Raw genomic sequence first — 22,396 nt, 5'->3', positions numbered from 1 at the left:
GTGGGGCTATTTCTGGGTCCTCTATTTGAAACTGGATAGTGTGAGTCCTTTGAGTTTGTTCTTCTTCATTGCTGTTTTGGCTATTCTAGGTCCTTTGCCTTTTCATATAAATTTCAGAAGCAGTTTATCAATATCTATAAAGTAACTTGGCGGGAACGTGATTGGGATTGTGTTGGGATCCCAAGAACTGACATATTAATGATACTGAGTCTTCTAAATACATGAACATGAGTCTTCAAATACATATCCCTCCATTTATTTATATCTTCTTTTATGTTCATTTTTTACCTCTCTCGTTTGGATAATTTATATTGATCTATCTTTAAGCTCACTGACTTTTTCCTTTGGCATCTCCATTCTGCTGTTAAGCCTGTTCAGTGAACTTTTATTTTCAGATACTGTATATTTCCAAAACTAAAAATTTCATTTATTTCTTATTTTTATCTTCTCTTTCTCTGCTGAGATTGCTTATCTTTTCGTTAACTAGAGAATACTTGCCTTGACCTCATGGAGTTTGGTAATAATATCTGCTTGAAAGCCCTTATCTGATTACTTCAACATCTGGATCATTCTAGGGTAGGTATTTATTGATAGTCATTTCTCTTGTGAATAGGGCACATTTTCCTGGTTCTTCATAAATTGAGCAATTTTGGATTATATCCTGGATGTTGTGAATATTATGTTTTGAGGACTTTGAGTTATGCTATAGTCTTCTGAAGAATGTTGATGGTTTATTTTAGCAGGCAATTAACCTGGTTAGACTCAAGGCCTGACCTTGAGCTTTCTCTGTGGGTTCAAGTCTACGTTCAGTTCTTCAAGCCTTTCATGCACTGCTTTGTCCCATGCATGCTGGTTTAGCGGTCAGCCTGAGATTCATCCAGAGTTCATGTACAAAGTCAGGAGAACCCCTTCTTCTACTCTTGCCTTTTTGGGCTCCTTCACACACTCCAGGGACCATAGTTGCCTTTGCTCCTTTTCCCAGTGCCTCTAGCCAGCAAGACAACAGGATTTTTCTCTCAGAGTTTTGCCTCCCTGCTGTTCTGCTCCTCCACTGTGGCCTGTTTTCAGGGCAAATCCCAGGAAAACAACAACCACGAAAAGCCAGGAAATTCACTCTGTGCCAGGGGCTACTTCAAATTTTTTTTTAACTTAAAAAAAAAAAAAGTATTTATTTAGGCTGTGCTGGGTCTTAGTTGCAGCCTGCGGACTTCTTAGTTGCGGCATGCGGACTTCTTAGTTGCGGCATGCGGACTTTTTAGTTGCAACTTGCGGACTTCTTTAGCTGCGGCATACATGTGGGATCTAGTTCCCCGACCAGGGGTCGAACTCGGGCTCCCTGCACTGGGAGCGTGGAGTCTTACCCACTGGACCACCGGGGAAGTCCCTACTTCAAATTTTTTGGACCCTCTTCTATAAGCTGTTTGCTTGTTTTTACTCCCCAGAATTCTCAGTAGTTGTTTTTGCACTTTGCTCAGAGTTTATAGCTGTTATCTATGGGAGGGTCAGTCTGGAGAGGGTTCACAAGGCCACATTAGAAGCGAATTTCTGCCTGCTGTTTTTCACCCAGCCCTACTTCTCAGAGATCTTTCCAAGTCAGTATATAGAAAAGTTCCTCCATCTTTTAAATCATGCGTGGTAGTCCACTATAGCCAGACCCCTCGTAGTGGACATTTATGCTGTCTCCAAAGTTTTGTTTTTAGAGACAGTGCTGCATCAAATGGCCTTATGCCCTCTATACATGACTCTGAGGGTCTTGGTGGAGAAATGTCCTGGGCCTCCAGCCACAGTGGAGGTTTTTCTTAGAACCATGAAAAATATTCATTTCCTTCATTTTGGTGTGACATTTCCTTCCTTCTGTCATTGACTGAGAAGGCCTGGGCTGTGGTTCTGGGCATAACCACGTGGGTGGCAGGAAGGTGTGAAGGACTGGAGAGTGAGGAGTGCCGGATATTCCAGAAGACTTAGAGTTTGCTCCAGAGCGCTGGGCTGAGAGGGGTTAGGGAAGTCTGATAGCCAAGGACAGAGACAGCCCTGCAACTCCCACAGTCCCCACAAAACTGGATGTTTTATTTAATTTCCCATTTCCAAATTGGTTGCTTATCAACAAAGAATGAAATGCATCTTTGGACAAAAATATAGTACATTAAAGGAAAGCTTTCTCTCTTAGAATCTCTCTCCTCCAATTCCTCTTAAGCAAAGGCCAAGATGAACCTTGCAGAAACATCATTGAGTATGTCTACCTTGGTCACACACCTTCAGCATCTCCCTGTTGTCTGCTGGCTCATGGTCCCAATGTTTAGCATTGTACTGAAGACACTTAATACGCATGATGCTTGGGGCTGCAACAGCCGTTTTGTGATCATGAGGCAACAAGCACAAGGATGAGAAGCCAGTTGCTAAAAAATGGACCTCTATAGGACCTGGTCCCTAAGGACATTGTTGAGCAGCGAAACCAACATCAGCATTCACCCACCTTCAGATGACTTATTATAAAAAAATAAAATAAACTCTTATTTGTTTAAACTAAAAAAAAGACCCTCAATACTCCAGTCCCGATATCCCCAGGCGTTCAGCGATTTTCTAGCTGTGTGACTTTAGGCAAGGTAGCATACTCTCTGAATCTCCAGCTCCCCATCCCCAAATGGGAATAGTCATGCTTCATTCTCAGCGATTTTATGAGGCTTAGATGAAGCGACGTTTCTGCTGTGCTTGGCACCGTATTTGACCTGCAGAAAGTGCTTGGTGGATGCCACCCAGAGGTGTATTATTGTCCAAACTTCCTGTGTGACTCAGAGTCCTTTCTGCTAAGCCATTACTGATGCTGAGGTCCCCACGTGATAGTCACCCTTGTTCTCATATCTGTGTGAATCCCTGAGGCCCAGCTCCGGCTCCTCTGTGAAGGTTTCACAGCAAGGTCACCCTCCTGGGAACTCCTGGAGTCTGGCACTTAACACAGTGGATAATGAAGCTATTTTCTTGGTTTATGTTGTACTCTCCGAGCTCAGGGATCATGCCCTGTGCCTCTTTATGACCTCCTCAGTGTCTTGCACACAATAGGCTTTTCATAAACCTTGATGATGGAGCTGCAGCCCTGTACCTCACTTGCATAAAATGGGCAGTTTCCACACAGAGAGAAATAAGCACAACTTCGTCATTGGTGGCCATTGCACCGTAGCACAAGAACATGGAGGCGTCTGCGACGGTTTTCTGCTGGCTGCTGAGTCAGGGAGGCTAATACAAATTTCATGTAACTTAATGCCCACAGACAACTGCATAACCATGTTAAAGGAGAACAACGAAGGAAACACAAAACCCATGATTTCAACAAATGTTCACTGAACTCCTGGATTCCCCGTGGACCAGGCATGGGATGGAAGGTGAAAGCCCGCCCTCCGAGAGCTTGCAGGATGCTGGAAAGACGTCTGTACACAGACCGCAGCCTCGCACATGCTGGGCGAAGGAGCCGGAAGAGGGGCTGATGAAAGTCGGGCTGGGGCAGATAAGCCTCCCAGGGGTCATGATGTTTGAGGGGGTTTGTAGGATGAATAGGATTTGGAAGGTGACTGAGGAGAGAAGAGCACTGCAGGGAATGGGATGGGGTGGGATGGGAAAGGGAGTAGCATGCACTGCGTTTGGGAATCTGGGGCTGATTTGATGAGCCAGGTCGGAGTGAAAGGGGTGGGTGGTTGAAAAAGGGGCCACAAGGCAGGTGAGGTAGCTCTGTAGTCTCGGCTTCATCACACGGCCACCGGGGTCCCACAAGGGCGTTCCACAGGGCTCGGCAGTGTGATCAGCTCTGAGTTTCCAGCTGGAGAAAGGCAGCCCCGTAGGAAGCTCTTGCTGTGCTTCCTGGGGGGGGAGGTCACGCTCTCGAGGAGGTGGCAGTGGGGTTCACGGGGAGGGGCGGGGCCAGAGCAGCTCAGCAGGAGAGCATTGGCTGACCCCAGAGGGTGGCCGGGCCGGTGAGCTGCGGATGAGAAGGAGTCACCTGTGCTACCTTTTTCTGTGGTCGTTAACGTCAGTGTGGAAATGCTTCTCGCTTACGTTCTGCTTTTTTCATATTACATCCTAAGCTTGAGTATTTTCCCATATGATACTGGTTAGATTTTCTGATTCAGTGACTGTGCCTTTTATGCCGGTACTACAGCTTTTTACCTGCTGAACTTCCCAAGGTCCAACCCCACCTCACTTTGGAGTGTCAGCTCATTGTAGTCTAATTGGCATCTGCTTCGGGAGGTGGGTTTGTGTCTCTGGGTCTTTGTTGGTGGTGGTTAGTACTGGTCCCATGCCTCACTGGTCGCCCTGGGCTGTGCTTGTCTCCCCTCAGCTGTGTTGCTTGACTTGACTACTCTTTGGGAAGTTGATTTTTCTCTTCTGAGGAAGGGAACGCACCTTGGAGAATTGTCCTGGAAATATGGAGAAAACAGCATGTTTCTTCTGTCACCTGATGAGGCAGTGATGGCTCACGGCAGTGCTTGTAAACTAGAGAAGGTGTTTTGCTTCGTTTCTTCTCCGTATGCCAGTGACCACACAATCACACTTCGGTAGGGCTCTCTTTGTCTGGTTGTGTCTTTCTCCCCCTCTGCTGGGTGTGTGTGCAGAATTTCAGTCACTGCCTCTATCAAATCCATCAATTTAGACAAATCCCCTCCCCTCCCAGCAAAGTCCGAAGTTAGCACCTTGAATACTGACCTAAAAATTCAGGTCATGAAATGGAAACTTTGTGAGAATCTACTGGGGTAGGGGTGAAAGACTTTATTACCAAGAGATGTGTCCTCATTCTTTTACTCCCTTTCTTGAATCTTTATTTCAAAATGTTGTCCTTTTTATTCCATGTGAATTTGAGTGGTGGTGGAACATAGTTTAATAATATCTCCTTGCCAAAGCATCCATGTTTCAGGCTGACAAAAGACAGCACCTTAAGAGAAAAATTGCATTCAGCTATGCAAAAAGTACATGGTTCATAGCATTTTGCAAGGTAATTGTTTTCCATACTTTCCCTTATTAGATCATTTAAAAATTACCAATTAATACCTTCTTATGTTAAAGCATTCACATTACTCACTGGAGAAGAGTATAATATGATAGGGAGTGAAGATCCTTTCCCACCCAAACCCCTCCCATCCAACAATTTGGTATTTAGTCTTCCAGACTTCCTTTCTAATAATTATATATATAACCATTCAATGTCAGATATCCCCTCAACACATTATATGCACATTTAGATTGTACCTGCAATTTTCTTTTTTTTTTGCTTAAAAGTATGTTGTGTCACTTTTCACATCAGAGCTACTACACTCTTTTGTGTTTTATGGAAAGCTTCATCTTAGCCTATGTTCTCTACACCTGGACAGAGGGCTTGGTTTCTCATTCGTTTTCTGTATTTTTTAAAAAACTAGACAGAGGAGAAGAGGGGATAGTTTAAAGGAGGATAAGTGATTTTTTTTTTTTTTTTTTTTTGTGGTACGTGGGCCTCTCACTGTTGTGGCCTCTCCCATTGCGGAGCACAGGCTCCGGACGCGCAGGCTCAGTGGCCATGGCTCACGGGCACAGCCGCTCCGCGGCATGTGGGGTCTTCCCGGACCGGGGCACGAACCCGTGTTTCCTGCATTGGCAGGCGGACTCTCAACCACTGCGCCACTAGGGAAGCCCCAGGATAAGTGTTTTTAATAAGCATTTGACAGAATTCAACACCCATTCATGATAAAAAAAAAGTCAGAAAAATAGGAAAAGAAGGGAACTTCCTCAATTTGATAAATAACATCTACAACCCTCCCCCATAGCTAACATTATACATTATGGTGAATGACTGCATGCTTTCCTCCTAAAACTGGGAACAAGGCTAGGGTGCCTGCTTTCACTCCCCTTACTCAACGTAGTGCTGGACTTCCAGCTGGTGCAGTAAAGCAAGAAAAGAAAAGGCATTCGGATGAGAAAAGAAGAAACAAAACCGATCCTATCTGGAGATGATGCTTGTCTATACAGAAAGCCCAAGGAACCTACGAAAAGTCTCCTAGAACCTGCTAAGTGAATTCAGCAGGTTGCAGCACACAAGATAAACATACACAAATCAATTGTATTTCTATATATTAACAACGAACATGTGGACACCAGAATAATTTACACTTGCTCAGATTCGCAGAAGTAAATCTAACAAACATGTATAGGAACTGCAGGCTGAAAATTGTACCATGGTAATGAAAGAAATAAAAGAAGATCTAAATGGATGAAGACGCCACCACACTGATGGATTGGGTGCCTCCATATGGTAGTGTTGCCAGCTTTCTTCAAAATTGATATATAGGTTGAATGCAACTTCTATCAAAATTCCAGCAAGAGTTTTTTGTGTGTGAATATACACAAGATTATTCTACAGTTTATAGGGGAAGGCAAGGGAAGCAGAGTAGCTAAAAAAATTTTAATTAATTAATTAATTTATTTCTGGCTGTGGTGGGTCTTCGTTGCTGCGTACAGGCTTTCTCTAGTTGTGGCGAGCAGGGGCTACCCTTCGTTGCGGTGCGTGGGCTTCTCATTGCAGTGGCTTCTCTTGTTGCGGAGCACGGGCTCTAGGTGCGTGGCCTTCAGTAGTTGCAGCACGTGGTCTCAGTAGTTGTGGCTCGCGGGCTCTAGAGCGCAGGCTCAGTAGTTGTGGCACACGGGCTTGGTTGCTCCGCGGCATGTGGGATCTTCCCGTACCAGGGCTCGGACCCTTGTCCCCTGCACTGGCAGGCGGATTCTTAATAACCGCGCCAGCAGGGAAGTCCCTAAAAATTTTTTTTTGAAAAAGAATAACGTGGATGGAGTCAGTCTACTCAATTTCAATACTTATATAGTAATCGAGTCTAGTGGTTTTGGCAGAGAGACAGACAAATAGATCGATGGAACAGTATAGAAAGCCCAGAAATAAACCCCAATAAATATGCCCAACTGATTGTTTACAAAAGTGCAAAAGAAATTCAATGGAAGAAAAGATAGCCTTTTCAACAAATGGGGCTGGAGCAATTGGGCATTTATAAACAAACAAACAACGCCCCCCCGACCCCACCCGCAAAATGTTAGCACAGGGAACTCTACCCAATATTCTGTGATAACCCATATGAGAAAAGAATCTAAAAAAGAATGAATATATGTATTTGTATAACTGAATCACTTTTCTGTACACACAAACTAACACAACGTTGTAAATCAGCTATATTCCAATAAAATTAAAATCTTAAAAAATGTCTCACACCTTATACAAAAGTTAACTCAAAATAGATCATGCTTTAAATGTAAAACATAAATTTATTAAACTTTCAGAAAAAATAGGAGAAAATCTTTGGGGTCTACGGGTATACAAATTTTTTTTTAAAATACTTTTGTTTTCAAAGTTGTTTTATACATCTTTATTGGAGTATAATTGCTTCACAGTGCTGTGTTAGTTTCTGTTGTACAACGAAGTGAATCAGCCATATGCATACATATACCCCCATATCCCCTCCCTCTTGAGCCTCCCTCCCACCCTCCCTATCCCACCCCTCTAGGTGGTCACAAATCCCCCGGCCCTGTGTCCTCAAGTTCATTCTCTATGTCTGCGTCTTTATTGCTGCCCTGCCACTAGGCTCATCAGTACCATTTAAAAAAAAATTCCATATATATGCATTAATATACGGTACTTGTTTTTCTCTTTCTGACTTACTTCAATCTGTATGACAGACTCTAGGTCCATCCACCTCACTAGAGTAGACACCAAGGCATATCCCTTAAAGAAAGAATTGATCAGTTGGACTTCATCAAAACAAATAACTTTTGCTCTGTAAAGACCTTGTTACACAGATGAAAAGACAGGCTACAGACTGGGAGAAAATATTTGTAAACCACATATCTGACAAAGGACTAGTATATAGAATATAGAAAGAGTTCTCAAAACTCAACAACGAAAAAACAACCAATCCAAATAGAAAATGGGCAAACATTTCACTGAGGAGAATCTACCGTTGGCAAATAAGCACGTGAAAAGATGTTCAACATCATTAAACACTTAGGAAAATGTAAATTAAAACCACAATGGCTATCAGAATAATACCTATCAGAATGACACAAATTTAAAAAAAAGTGATAACACCAAAAGCTAGCGAGGATGCAGAGAAACAGTGTCATTCATACATTTCTGGTGGGATTGTAAAACAGTACAGTCACTTCGGCAGTTTCTTATAAAATTGCACATGGAGCTACCGTATGACCCAGCAGTGGCACGCCTGGGCGTTTATCCCAGAGAAATGAAAACTTATGTTCGTGCAGGTACCTGCACATGAATGTTCGTAGCAGCTTTACGTATAATAGTCCTAAGCTGCAGATAGCCCAGATGTCCTTTAACAGAGTACGTGGCTGTGGTATTCCAGTATGCCATGGAATACTGCTAAGCAATGAAGAGGGATGAGCTATTGGTACCTGCAGCCAACTGGATCAGTCTCCAGAGAATGGTGCTGAATGAAAAGCTCTAATCCCCAAAGGTTACATACTGTAGGCTTCCATTTATATTACATTCTCGAAAAGGCAAAATCAGAGGACTGGAGAACAGACTGATGGTTGCCAGGGGCTAAACAGGGATAAGTGTGGGAGGAAAGTGTGGCATTTATAAAAGGGCATCGCAAGGTGACAGAAACGTTCTGTAGCTGGACTGTATTGATGTCAGTACCCTCACTGATACTGCATGATAATTTTGCAAGATGTCACTGGGGATGACATCTTAGAGGAAACTGGGCAAAGGATACATGGGGCGTCTCTCCATTATTCCTCTATATAATTTTAGATACCTGCATGTGAATCTATTAATACAATTATCTCATAATTAAGAGTTTACTTGAAAAGATACTGTCTCTTTTTCAACAGTGGATATATTGCACTCTTTCTAAAATTATTTTTAAAATTCTTTTTACTGTGCTCTTTTTAACAGCTGCTGTCATGTTTTCTGGAAGGCCTCATTTTAGCCCATGTCCCATATACCTGGGAGGAAGGATTTTTGTTTGTCTGTTTACGTTTTTGTGAATTTCCTTCTGGTAGGAATTTGATTAGAGGAGAAAGTAGGTAAGAGCTAGAAGGAAGAAAACTGTTATTCTTTCTTTGAAACAGGTTCTTTAAAAGTATTCTTGTGTCTTACGTTAAAAAGGCATTTCCTTTCCTGGGTGTTTTACTCTTGACTCTGATGAGGATCTGGGGGTCAGAGTGGGTCAACGAGCGGTTTTGGGGTCGCTAAGCTGCAGTGACAGGCTATGAACGGCCTTTCATTTTCTTGTATTTAACAGGCCAAAATCCACCTCAGAAATGCCCTAAAATACTCTTGTTATTGACTGCATGTGAGGGTCTCACCCATTTGTCCCCTTCAGTCCGCATACATTTCCTTTTCTTCTCTTCAGCCTCTTCCTTCTCCCCCGGCCGACTCTGACTTACAATCAGGCTTTCACTTAAGTAGTATTTGCCACTGAAAGTTCCAGAGTTTTCTGGGTTAGTTGTTCTGTGATGTAGGCTGCACACAGAATCCATGTCCATCATCACGCCGGTGCAAATTAGGTTTTCTGCGAAAAGAGTGTGTGGTTTCTTCATATTATCGAATACCCAACCATTCATATCAAGAGAAGCCAAGAAACCAAAATCTACCGTTATTTTATTGGAAACCTAAAACTTAAAAAAATACGGTCAGCTCCTCTGACACTCACAAGCTGTAAGTGAATTCAGTGAATACAAGCTGAATTCTCCCTGGAGTGAATTCAGTGGTTCATGAAGCTCTCTGGCAGCCCTGTTTATCCAGCTCTGGGTACCGGCCACACAAAGATGAGTAACCGGGACCTGATGTACGCCCATGAGTTCACTCTGCTGTGACACAGGTGGACAGACCACGGCCACTGAATGACAATGACAAGGATGATAGCTGGCCTCCAGGAGTCCTCACCACTGCTGGGCCCTGAGGGTGTCCAGCCCCCGGTCTCCTGGGGAGGGGCTGCAGTTACTGCTGTTTCTCTGCAGAGGATGGTACCGGGGTTGAGAGCAGGGCAGGGGGTGGTCCCTTGACCCATGGCTCATGGGGCTTGGTCCCTGGAAGATGCCTGGCAAAAGGGGGCCCAGGTGCTGTTGCTGGGGGTGGGGGGAACGGGCAGCAACTCAAGACTCACAGATGTTTTTAATTTGTGTGAATTGGGGGACAAAGCAAGTCCTTGTGAACACTCATCTCCAAGCTTTCCAAGCAGAGCTGTTTAACTTTTACTCCAAAAAGATGGTGCCTGGCTCAGGTTCCCAGGAACGGCGGGGAGGGACAGCAGCATCACCGGTCTTACCTTTTCAGTTACTCGGGGCTTAGCAACTTGAAAACAACTTGTTTTCTTAGGTTGGTTAAACAACCACCGCCTAGGTTTCAGTGTTTGTTCAATGTTAATTTCCATTGATTTAGCAAGTTTTACATCAGGTTCTGAAAGTTTCAGATTTGAATTACTAGGTTTCTGACAAATCTGGAAAGAGTTTACCTTATGCACATGCCCTTCTTTTCCTAAACTTAAGTGTGACTTTTTCTTTAGCTTTTTCAGTTTTTTTTTTTTTAAATTAATTTTAAGGGCCAAGGAAGGATAACATCACGAAATAAACTCAATAATGAGAAATATGTTGTTGTTGTTTCTTCCTCCTGCCTTTCTTGCCGTCTCCTCCCTCTTTTTTTTTTTTTTTTTTTGCGATACGCGGGCCTCTCACTGCTGTGGCCTCTCCCGTTGCGGAGCACAGGCTCCGGACGCGCAGGCTCAGCGGCCATGGCTCACGGGCCCAGCTGCTCCGCGGCATGTGGGATCTTCCCGGACCGGGACACGAACCCGCGTCCCCTGCATCGGCAGGCGGACTCTCAACCACTGCGCCACCAGGGAAGCCCTCCTCCCTCTTTTGATGGGAATGAGAGAGAGAAGCGTAGTGCGGGGAGGGCAGGTCTGCAGCCTGCTGAGACTTGCCCTTGGCCTCCAGGAAGCCGGCCCTGTACTCGTTTGTGGACAGCACACAGTGGATCTCAGCCGGGTGGGGACACCTCTCCCTGCTGAGTGGGTAATCACCTGTGAGCCTCATCTCCCCAGACACCACCCCAAGGCCTACTAGCTGGCTGAGCTCACAGCGGTGATAATCCCTGAAGTTGAGTGTGGGACATTCATATGACATTAAGAGGACATAAAATGAAAATAGTTTTATTATGAACTGTAACATCATCATCATCGTTGTCGTCACAGTTACTAAGAATTCACCTGTGCCAAGCCTTTTGCTAAGTTCTTTCCATACATCATCTCTTTCAGTGCTTCCTAAACTTGACTCCCGGAGGACTGGCTACCTGCCCCGCACTCCACTCCCCCACCAGAGTTTCCGATTCAGTAGGTCTGGGTCAGGGCCTCATCCCAGAAGTCTAAGTTAATCTGCCTAAAACAACCCTATGAAATAGGTCACGTGAGGAAACAGGCAAGAAGAAGTGGGAGACTGGACCACAAAGCTCATTGCAACTGACCATAAGCATTGGCTGGTCCAGCATAGTTAATTTTTCAGAGGAAGTAGCGAGTGCCTAAGACAGCCCTAGACAGACGTCCACTGCTGAGGACTAGTGGGTTGTGGCGTGTGTGTCAGGGTTTCAGAGTCACGCACGGAGGGGCAGGAAGTCTGGGGTGTTACCTGCAGGAAGACCAGCTCTGGAAGGTGCTGCTTGTGGGAGCACGGGGCCCCTGGCTATTAGGAGGAGAGAACAGTGTTGGAAGGAGAGCCAGAGAAGCGGTTAACAGGATGTGTTCGGTGGATCACTTTCCCCCTGCCTCCCATCCTTGGACCAGCACACCGTGGCTCTGTTTGTGTGGGATTCTGTCCACGCCATGGCCCTTCTTCTCCCCTTCACGCTCCTTTCCCATATTTTCCCAGAAAAGGGGAGGAAATCATTTAAAAAATACAGGAGGAAAATAAACAACAACCTTTCTCTGTGAGTTTATTTTGTGATGTTATAAATCTTTGGACCCTTGAAATTAAAAAAAAAAAAAAACTATAAAAAATCACCACCAAAGTATAGGAAAGGGAGGGAAGAGTCACGCCTAACAGGAAGGCTTTCCCCAAATTTGTCACAAACTCATTAATTCAAGATTGGAAGCTTGGAGAACCCGAGCAGAGCCTTGGCAGCACGGAAAGGTGTAAAGCGAGGTTGCAGACCCGCGGCCCCTGGGCCAGATTCCACTGACGTGTTTTGTTTGGCTCTCGTAGTTCTTGAAAAATAGTCAAATCAGTTTCAAACATGGGAGTTTTCATAATAAAACCCCTGACGTCCAGCATTTTTTTTTGAGGAACGGGGAGCACTGGTGCCAGGGCTGTGGCTGGTTGGTGGCTGACCACGTGAAGGGGCATGGCTTCTGGTCACAGCCCCGGCCAGCAAAGCACGCCTGGTCTAGAAAGTTCTGGACTCACACTTGGAGCACCAGTCACCAGCTGGATGACTTGGAGGCTGGCACTTACTGGACTTTTCCTCCTCACCTGCCGCTGGCAGCCTTGTGTGTTTGACAGCACATTGTAAACACGAAGCGCAGCAGATTCCCAGCCACACAGGGACCCTTGGGCCAGCGGGCCTCAGGGAAGAGGCGCTTGGTGACAGTCGGTGCACCTGTAAGGACGTTCCCTACTGCCTTCTAAGACAGTGCCAGCCACTTCTTTCAAGTTTTTTCAAAAGATGGATTTTAAAAATGTGTTTTCTAAAATTATGATTATTTTACAAGGTCTGCACAGTCCACGTGGTGCTTTATAGGGTGTATCCGGCTACAGCTGGCCCACTTCTGGGTGTTTTATGGCAAATTATTCTCAGATTACCCTTTAATGCAGGAAGGCCTGCCAGTTGTCTGAGCTCCCTGGGTCATATAGAAAACCCCTAGACTTGATACGAAACAGCTGCCTCGGTCAGCTGTTCCAAAAAAAGGAGCATTTTCAGGCCGAAGCAGCAGGAAAAAGGTTTTTTGTAATTGGTGGAGATTTTGAAAAAAAAAAAAAAACGTTAAATTACTCTTTCCTGGCCATTAAAAGGTGATTGAATTTTGTTATTAACAAATTGTGGGAAAGAAGGGAGTTTGTTAAGTGCCCTCTGGCAATACTTACAGTATGTCCCGAGGGGGTGTTCTCGATGGAGGGTGGCTGCACAAAACTCCGCTGACCTCGGTGTCCCTGGGCCTCAGCCCGGGCTGGGCCGGGGTCAGGGGGCCAACCCCCGGGCCTCCCTCCTCTCTCTCCCCAGGGCCCCTGCTGAGACCAGCAACAAAAGGGTCAATTGTCTGAGGCCCCCCTTTGTCTCAGAGGCTCTGTGGGCCTCTTCAAATGCCAAAGTGTCTCAATGCACATGGGTGAATGCATATACACATGGCTGTAGGAATGTGTATCTGTATGTATATGTGCACACGTGCTGGTGCATGTGAGTATTGTATAAGCATGTGCGTGCACGTGTGCGCCCAGGAACACATGCTTATATGTGCACGTGCATGCACGAATAGGAATGCACACGTACCTGTGCATGCATACATAGGTGTGGATGCGCCTCTGTAAGCGTGCACGTGTGGGCCTATGTGCACACACACACGAGTGAGTTGGGTGTGAATGTGTGCACACACAGGCAGTGGTGAGACTTGCTCGAAGAATTTCTGAGATGCTGATGCCTCTTCGCAGGGTGAGCGCCCACAGAGGCCTGGCTGGCTGATGCACGTCCCTGGGGCCGAGGGAGAAAAGCATCTCTGGCCCATCTCTCAGCAGTTGGCCCAGTTACCTTGATGCGGCATTTGCTATGGGGCAGAAACCTCAGAGAAGTCTCTGCCTCCCCTGCCTTCTCTAGGGTCAGATAATAGGTAGGATGCAGGAGGAGGAACCATAAGGAGGCTCCCCACACAGCTCACTGGCCTCGTTTGCCTGTTCCAATGTGGGGTTTCATGGCGAGGCCCGCAATAGCTTTCTACGCTGTTCCATTACCTTCTCAGGGCTGCCTGATCAGATCCAGTGCATTCTATGTGGCATTGAAGCCAGGTTTCCAGAAGGACTGTACAATGACCTGTTCCCATCTGTCCCATCAGTGGGCTCCCACGTAGCTCTGGGGTTTTGTACAGGTGCCAATCATCCTGTTCCCTAGCGCATCTCTGGAGACCTGCGGGATTCTGTGGCTGGTCTGTACCATCCCAAGGTTCACACTCTCTTCCTTAACAAAGGTGTCCTTTTAAAAATGACTGTAAAACATATTTGATTCAGAAGCCAATAAAAGACTAATAAAAATGCTTAATTCAAATTTGCTTCTGTGAAGGATTTATCTCCCAGCCCCTTTTAACCAGCACAGCTGTCATGTAACAACTTTTTCTGCTTTTTTTTCTTATTCTTGTCCTTCCCCAGACCCATTTCCTCTCCCTACTCCAGCAAGGGCTTATCTTTCAACTGTGGAAAGGCACCAGTTAAACAGTACTCCAAAGCTTATCAAAATATTCAGGCAGTAAAATTATCTTATAATTAGCCTAACTGTAAGCCAGAACTTTTTAACCCCAGGAAATGTGAAGTTACCTAGCCTGTGAAATTGGTAAGTTGCTCATTCTGACCTTTTTAGGCTGCAGTTTCTACTTTTGTTTCATTCCCCCAATAATTTCCTCCTTTTTCTTTAAATTCTTGATGGTCCCTGAGGCATCTTCCTCTTCTGTTTGCTGAAGGCTCAGAGAAAATGTACTCCTGGCTGAGCTGAAATAGATAATTGAATGCATTCAGGCAAGGGGGATACGAAATCAACCTGTTATCTACTTCATGCCTTCACTTTTAGGTATGCTTTCGGTAAAATGAAGCCTCATCTCACCATCGCTGATTCCATACTTCAGGTGCATGCGGTGGTGACACCCAGCCGAATGATTCTGGAGCTATTCCCACATTAGCTGGGGGATTCTGCAGTATCCTGAGCTGGTTAGAAGAATTGGGCTTTCTTATCACAAAGATTTCTCCTAACTCTTCCTCCCCTTGTCTCTTGCTTACGCCATCGACCCTCCCACTACCCCAGGGACCCTCCTGTTATCTTGCAGCACCCAGGAGGGTGCCACAAAAGTCACCTCCCCACCCCCACTTCTATGGGAGCTGACATCAAGGGAATGGGCAGTGACGTGTTTGGGGGTGTTAAGGTGCTACTCAGGTGGACTTTTGGCCCAGAAATGCTATTATAGATGATGCTTCGGTTTTTAACTGCAGTTGAGATTCTTAAACTAGTCATGCCACAATTCAGCCACAAGTGGGTTAGTGAGACTTACATAGGCATGATTAGGGCTGATCACTGTGTTTTACATGATGAAATACTTGCAAAGTTGCAAAAATTAAAAACAATTAAAAATTAAATTTTGGAGTGTGACGTTTTCATAGAGGGGTGTTGCCTATAAATAGTGGTAGTGATTATTTATAGAGTTTTTTTCCTATCCATCAGGCAGTATGCACACACGTGGGCATACACACAGATACAAACACATAGATAGAAAAATTGTTTCATCCTTATGTTAATCTGGTGAGAACATAATTACTTTGCCCATTTTACAGTTGTGAACACTGAGGCTCTAAGAGGTTAAATCACTTGCTGACACCTATATGGTTAGCAGTTGGACGTGGCTGTCATGTAATCCACCACTGGCCTTGAGTTAACCAGCCGAGGCCCAGGCCATATGGTCCGACCTCTAGTTGTCCTTGAGAGGTTTCCCTGACACCCCTACAGGGTAAGGAGGAAATTGCAGTGTCACCTCGGGCTCTGCTCGTGGCCGTGCCCGGCAGTCGTGTACACTTTCTCTTGATGTCACGTGTATATCACAGGTGCGATTTCCTTGCAGTCCTCGGAGCTGCCTTGCTGGCCTTGAGCTGACAGGATCAGGGTGAAGTCTGTGCTGATCCCCTCAGGGAGGCTCTGGCCCAAGTGGTCAGTCCCCCTGGGGTGGAGGTAGTGAGAGGGTCGCTCCCAGGACCTGGGCGTGGCCATGCTCTCCTAATGCAAACCTCAGAATCAGATCTGCTCTGCAGTCCCATCTTTTCACGGCTTTGTCTCAGAGCTGAAAGAGCCCTGTTTTGCTCATGGAAAGAGTAGAATGGTGGTTGCCAGGGGCTGCAGGGTGGGGGTAAGTGGGGAGATGTTGGTCAAAGGGTAAAAACTTCCAGGGCTAAGAAGAATAAGTTCTGAGGGTCTAATGTACAGCATGGTGACTGTAGTTAACAATGCTGTGTTGCATAGTTGAAAGTGGCTAAGAGAGCAGATCTTAAGTGTTCTCACCAAAAAAAGAAATAAAAGGTAACTCTGTGAGGCGATGAATGTGTTAATTAATGTGCTAATGTGTGTTAACCATTTTGCAATGTATGTGTATATGTCATCACTTTAAATAGATACCCTTTCATTTGTCAGTTACACCTCAATAAAAAATAAAAATTAAAGCATTTTTAAAAAGGCAAAAAAGAGCCTTTTGGAAGTCTTTCCTGATGAGAGACACCTTCTGTCTAATCCATGATGGAATACTGTGCCCTGTTTAAGACCCTTTCAAAATACCATTATCCTTTTAAGAGTTAAGTTGAAACTAAAGATCGATCATTAAAACATGTTATTTAAAAAAAAAGTGTTATTTAGGAAGCATTAGCAGGAAGGTGTTTTAAGAAATGTTTAAAAAAAATTGGCACGTTAAATCAGTTTTCTTGTGAATTCAGCGTATGCTTGATATTATTTAATATGTATTCCTCTCTCTTTTTAATTGCAGCTTGGGTTGACGATAGCCATTCGCTATAGCCACAGGTAAAGTTACATTTTTTTCTTTTAAGGAGTATCCTTACTGATTTATAGATTTTGGTTTCTCAAGTCTACAAGTTTTTGAGCTTAATTTTGGTGGCTGCTCTATCTGTGATGTCAGTGTGATAGCAATTAGATGAAATTGTTCTAGTCGCTTGATTGGTGAGAGTTAATCACTCTTTGGAGGAATAAGATTTTTACGTAAAAGTTGTGGTAGATAACCCATTTCTTTTTTTTTAAATTTATCTGTTTAATTTATTTATTTTTGGCTGCGTTGGGTCTTCATTGCTGCGCGTGGGCTTTCTCTAGTTGCGGCGAGCGGGGGCTACTCTTCATTGCGGTGCGTGGGCTCCTCATCGCGGTGGCTTCTCTTGTTGTGGAGCACGGGCTCTAGGTGCGTGGGCTTCAGTAGTTGTGGCACACAGGCTCAGTAGTTGTGGCGCACGGGCTTAGTTGCCCTGCGGCATGTGGGATCTTCCCAGGCCAGAACTCAAACCCGTGTCCCCTGCATTGGCAGGTGGATTCTTAACCACTGCGCCAACAGGGGAGCCCTGCCCATTTCTTTTAAAGTCAAAAATGTAATGCTCTAGGGCAGGGACCCGACGTGATTTCTGGGAGTGGACTCGGTCCAAGGGTGAGAAGTAGAAACAGGGATGCCATGCATGAGAAATGAGGCCAGAAAGCCACACGAAGGATTGGCTTAGTGACTTTATTCAGAAAGCCAGCAGACTGTGAAGATGGACTAGTGTCCCAAAGATCCATTCAGGCTTCTTTTATACTAAAAGCGGAGGGGGTGTGGCTGGTTGTTGCAGCCTTCTTGATGCTGGAATCCTTTGTTCTTGCAGCTGTCCTGTTGGTCAGGGCACAATGTTCCTATAAACCTCCAACAAGACAAATGTTATTCTCTGTTCTGCAACTTTTTATCTCTATGAATGGGAAAGTGTTATACCTTTAAAGGTCAGAGCCTTGACAATGGGCTACCCTGTATATTCCAGGCTATAGGCAACATTCTTTTAGTGATTAACTTGTAGCAAGAGCAATAGAGTACAAAAAGGTTAAAGTAAAAGAAACAGACTCAGTATGGGGTCAGATTTGTTCTTCCCTATCACATCCCCATGGAGGTGGTGGGTGCACCACGAAGAAAGCACTTCACTTGGATTGTAAACAACATTCCCCTTTGTTCCTCTTTCCCCAGAGCACCCGCACTGAGGAAATGTGGCTGGTAGATAGAGGTTTACGAGGCTGAGTAGCAAGGTAGGCACCCTGAGCCATGGCCCTACTGGAACTAAGGACAGGAGCTCTGTTGTGATCAAGGGAAAGACGGATGTTCGGGTGGTAAACGAACGTCGATTTTAGAGAGGGCAGAGCTTTGGAGCTGCTCATCCTGTGGCCACATTTATGTATTCTGCCCCAATTCCTATCTGCCTACTGTCACTGGAAGACCATTTATCATGCTCGTGCAGTGTGTGGGTCAGGGGTCTGGAAAGGGCCGTGAAGATGGCTTGTCTCTGCTTCACAGGGTCTGGAGCCTGTGCTGGGGGACTCAAGGGCTGGGGGGCGAGTCATCTGAAGGCTCACTTGCTCTTGTGTCCGGTGGGTGAGGCTGGCTTGTGGCTGGGGGGGCAGTCTCTGTTCCTCTCCGCATGGGCTGTTTTGAGCTTCCTCACCGCATGGTGGTTGGCTTTCTCAGAGTGAGTGTCCTCGAAAGAGAGAACCACGTGGAAGCTGTCTCCGTTCTGTGGCCCAGCCTCACAGAGCATCACTTCCATCTTGTTCTATTGGTTGGCACAGTCACAAGCCCCCACTTGTGTTCAGAGGGAGGGAGTAGAGACACCCCCCTCGGCCGAGGGAGTGTCAGTCACGTTGTAACAAGAACACGAGAGGTGGCAGAGCTCTGTTTGGCCGTATTTGGAAATGCGCTCTGCCATGGAGCCCAGCTGAATGTTGGAGTATTTATTTAGAGCACTTGTGGAAAGAAATTTAAGACTGTCCTTGCTGCAAGGCACTCACTAGTTGGGGGTACACAAGGGGTATGTCTGAAGAAGACAGGACAGATGCAGTTCTCATAGGAGGGGGTCAACCAATCAAAGGAGGCTTCTTAGAGGCAGCGGCCCTAAAACCATCCTCATTCCACCGAAGTGTGAGAGTGGGACGCAGGTCCAGTTGGCTCAGGGAGATGCCTGGGCAGGCTGAGAATACAGGTCCCTGAGAACACATAGCCCTTCAATGACTATTTGACATGTATTTGGAGGAGAGGCAGCGTATGGGGAGGCTGTGGAGGGGTGGGGTGGATCCTGGCTGCCTCAGCCTTCCTTCTGTAGCCCTAGGAGTTCAGTCGCAACCCTAAACTTAGAACCCACTCCTCAAAACAAAGGCCCTGCCCAGGCTGGATGGCAGGCAAGCAGAAAGGCTAGCAGTTGTCTGTCTACGGGAGCATTTGCCTTCTGGGTCCATGTTCCATCCAAGGAGCCTAACCCCGCACTCCTCCTGGCCAGGCCACTGCTGTGCTCTCACGGGGATGTCCTGGCAAAGGGAGCTGCCCCTGGGCTGTGTTTCCAGGGAAGTTTGCCTCCAGGCTGTCCTGTCTCCTGTCTTAGCTCTGGGCCATCAGGTTCAGAGCAGGGAGTCATGTATATTTGCATAAATGCAGCAAAAAGCGAAGACAAATCTAAATAAGTTACAAAGGGAAGTAGTGAGATGGGGGAGGAGGAAAGCGAAGGTATCTACTGAGCTTCCTTTGCCAGTGTCCAGTGCCTTCACCATATGCCTCAGGGGCGGGGGCCCCCGGAGTGAGCGGTGGCCCAGCGAAGCCCATATTCACAAGAGACTGCTCACAGCATCCATGTGCCCCTGCCAGGAGCCTGAAGTCTTTAGGAGTGGAGAGAATGATGAGAAAGTGATTGCTGTAACTCAGGGGTGACCCGGAGACTTTGTTTTTCTTTTTTGGCTTGGCTGGGCCTCGAACAAAGTGTAAATGTCCAATTTCCACATCCAATGGACGCAAGCCAAGGTGGGGAGAGGTTGTGAGGAGCGTTTGACCTGTCCAGGTACCAACATCTTAAAATAATGGAGGCCTTATCAGAGGTTGTGTTTTTTTTTTTAAGATTTTTTTTTTTTTGATGTGGACCATTTGTTAAAATCTTTATTTACTTAGTTGCAATATTGCTTCTGTTTTATGTTTTTGGTTTTTTGGCCCCAAGGCATGTGGGACCTTGGCTCCCCAACCAGGGATCGAGCCTATACCCCCTGCATTGGAAGGTGAAGTCTTAACCACTGGACCGCCAGGGAAGTCCCCAGAGGTTGTGTTTTGCAAAAATTATTTCTGAAACAGAGGGGATTCTGAGTTAAATATTCCAGGAAGTGCAACAGCAGCCATCAACTGTGGTGAGGAGGAATCCTCCAGTCTGCAGGAATGGGTGACACTTGATACGGTGTCACTGAGGAGACACTTGCAGGTCAGGGCCACATCACCTGCCCCTTGCCCCATGGCCTTTGTCCTGTCTCCGGGGTCAGCGGGCACAGGAGGAATCGGCCTTTCCTCTCAGACACCTACAGGTCACCGTGTTGCCTGGTGGTGCCTCTTCTGTCCCTCCTGCTGCCTGGCCCTGTCACACACCTCTGTCCTCACATAGGAGGAGGAAGATGAAGGGGGTGGGTTTCTGGTTGTGTCCCCTCTTTAAAAATCCTACTAGCTTATTTAGATTAATTGAAACTTCCATCCTTTTGTCGATTGCTTTTTTTTTGGTAAATTATACCTGACAGAAATTTACCATATTATTTATTTATTTATTTGTTGGCATATACTTAATTTACAATGTTGTGTTAGTTTCAAGTGTACAGCAAATTGACTCAGTTATATTGATACATATATATTTATTTTCAGGTTCTTTTCCGTTATAGGTTATTACAAGATATTGAGTATAGTTCCCTGTGCTACACAGTAGGACCTTCTTTTCCTGTTTTATATATTGTAGTGTGTATATGTTAATCCCAAACTCCTAATTCATGTCCCCCCTCCCTCCTTTTGGTAACCATAAGTTTGTTTTCTATGTTTGTGAGTCTATTTCTGTTTTGAAAATGAGTTCATTTGTGTCATTTTTTTTAGATAAAAAGTGATCTAAAAAATAAAGTTTACCATTTTAACCCTTAAAAAGGATTCGGGGTGTACAGCTCCGTGGCACTAAGCACATTCACATTGCTGTGGAGACATCATCACCATCCATCTCCAGAACTTTTTCATCCTCCCAGACTGAAAGTCTGCACCCGCTGAACACTGACACCACTGTCCCAAGCCCCCGGCAACCACCATTCTACTTTCTGTCTCTGAATTTGATGACTCGAGGAACCTCATAGAAGTGGAATCATATGATATTTGTCCTTCTGTGGCTGGCTTATTTCACTTAGCAGAATGTCCTCAGGGTTCATTCATGTAGCATGTGTCAGAATTCCTTTCCTTTTTAAAGGCTGTGTACTGTTCCATTCCATACATAACTTTTTCTTTATCCATTCACCTGTCGATGGACATTTGGGTTGTTTCTGTCTTTTGGTTATTGTTAATAATGCTGCTGTGAACACGGGCGTACAAATATCTCTTTGAGACTTTGCCTTCAATTCTTTTGGGTGGAATTGATGGATCACATGGTAATTTTATTTGTAGACTTTTGAGGAGCTGCTGTACTATTTTCCTGTTGATTACTTTTTAAATGGGGTTGTATCTGTGTCTATATAGTTCTTGGTCACTTCAAAAGCTCACGGCTGGGCTTCCTCGGTGGTGCAGTGGTTGAGAGTCCGCCTGCCGATGCAGGGGACACGGGTTCGTGCCCTGGTCCAGGAAGATCCCACATGCCGTGGAGCGGCTGGGCCCGTGAGCCATGGCCGCTGAGCCTGCGCGTCCGGAGCCTGTGCTCCGCAACGGGAGAGGCCACAGCAGTGAGAGGCTCGCGTACCGCAAAAAAAAAAAAAAAAAAAGCTCACGGTTGCTATTGAGAAATGGTTTCCAATTCCCTTGTCACATTTGCCCAGAGCCCAGATGCCAGGATTGAGGTTTTCCTGGGTCTTTCTTGTGTGGATAGGGATGTTTTTGGAAACACAGTTCGGGACTTTTGGTTCTAATCACCAGGTCTGTTTCCAGAATTATAACAGCAGGGCTGGGGCCAAGTGAGGTGGTGGAGAAAGCCCAGCAGACTCCTTCAGTAGGTGGGGGTGAGATGAAGGGGAGCGAAGAGGCAGATGTGGCTCCAAGAGGCCAGTATTGGGAGGATGGACTCACCTACGAAGAGGGACAGACTCGGTGGCTTTAAGGGACACGAGTGTGGGGGGGAGGGGAAGGAGCCTATAAAATACGATAACGCTGCTAGCAGGCAGCACCTCTCAGGCTGCTGCAGACCTGTGGGGCAGAGCTCTTGTGTGGCAAGAAAGGAGTTTACGGCTCGAAGGATGCCCGGTTTTGTTTTTGTGCATCTGCGTTGGTGCCTCAGCTATCAAATTTCCCTTGTTACAATGAACTACAGTGAACAGTGCTCAGAGTTAGGACCAGTCCCCGCCCCGACCCCTACCCCCCACCTCCTCACTAACACGTGCACACCCCAGCCATCCCCACTCCTGCCCCAGGCATGATGG

The 22,396-nt window shown here is 45.9% G+C and overlaps 1 protein-coding gene across 1 annotated transcript in view; it reads left to right on the top strand.

Moving 5' to 3' along the window:
- The window catches only part of ACOXL (acyl-CoA oxidase like), a 307,274-nt gene that overhangs the window by 73,511 nt on the left and 211,367 nt on the right, over positions 1-22,396 (top strand). The window contains 1 exon segment of the mRNA XM_024743961.1: positions 16,749-16,783. Within this exon segment, the coding sequence (XP_024599729.1) occupies positions 16,749-16,783 (35 nt within the window).

This window comes from Neophocaena asiaeorientalis, unplaced genomic scaffold (genome assembly GCF_003031525.2).
Source record: "Neophocaena asiaeorientalis asiaeorientalis breed wild unplaced genomic scaffold, Neophocaena_asiaeorientalis_V1.1 scaffold114, whole genome shotgun sequence".
Lineage (NCBI taxonomy): Eukaryota > Metazoa > Chordata > Mammalia > Artiodactyla > Phocoenidae > Neophocaena > Neophocaena asiaeorientalis.
This window is presented reverse-complemented; position numbering and strand designations above follow the sequence as displayed.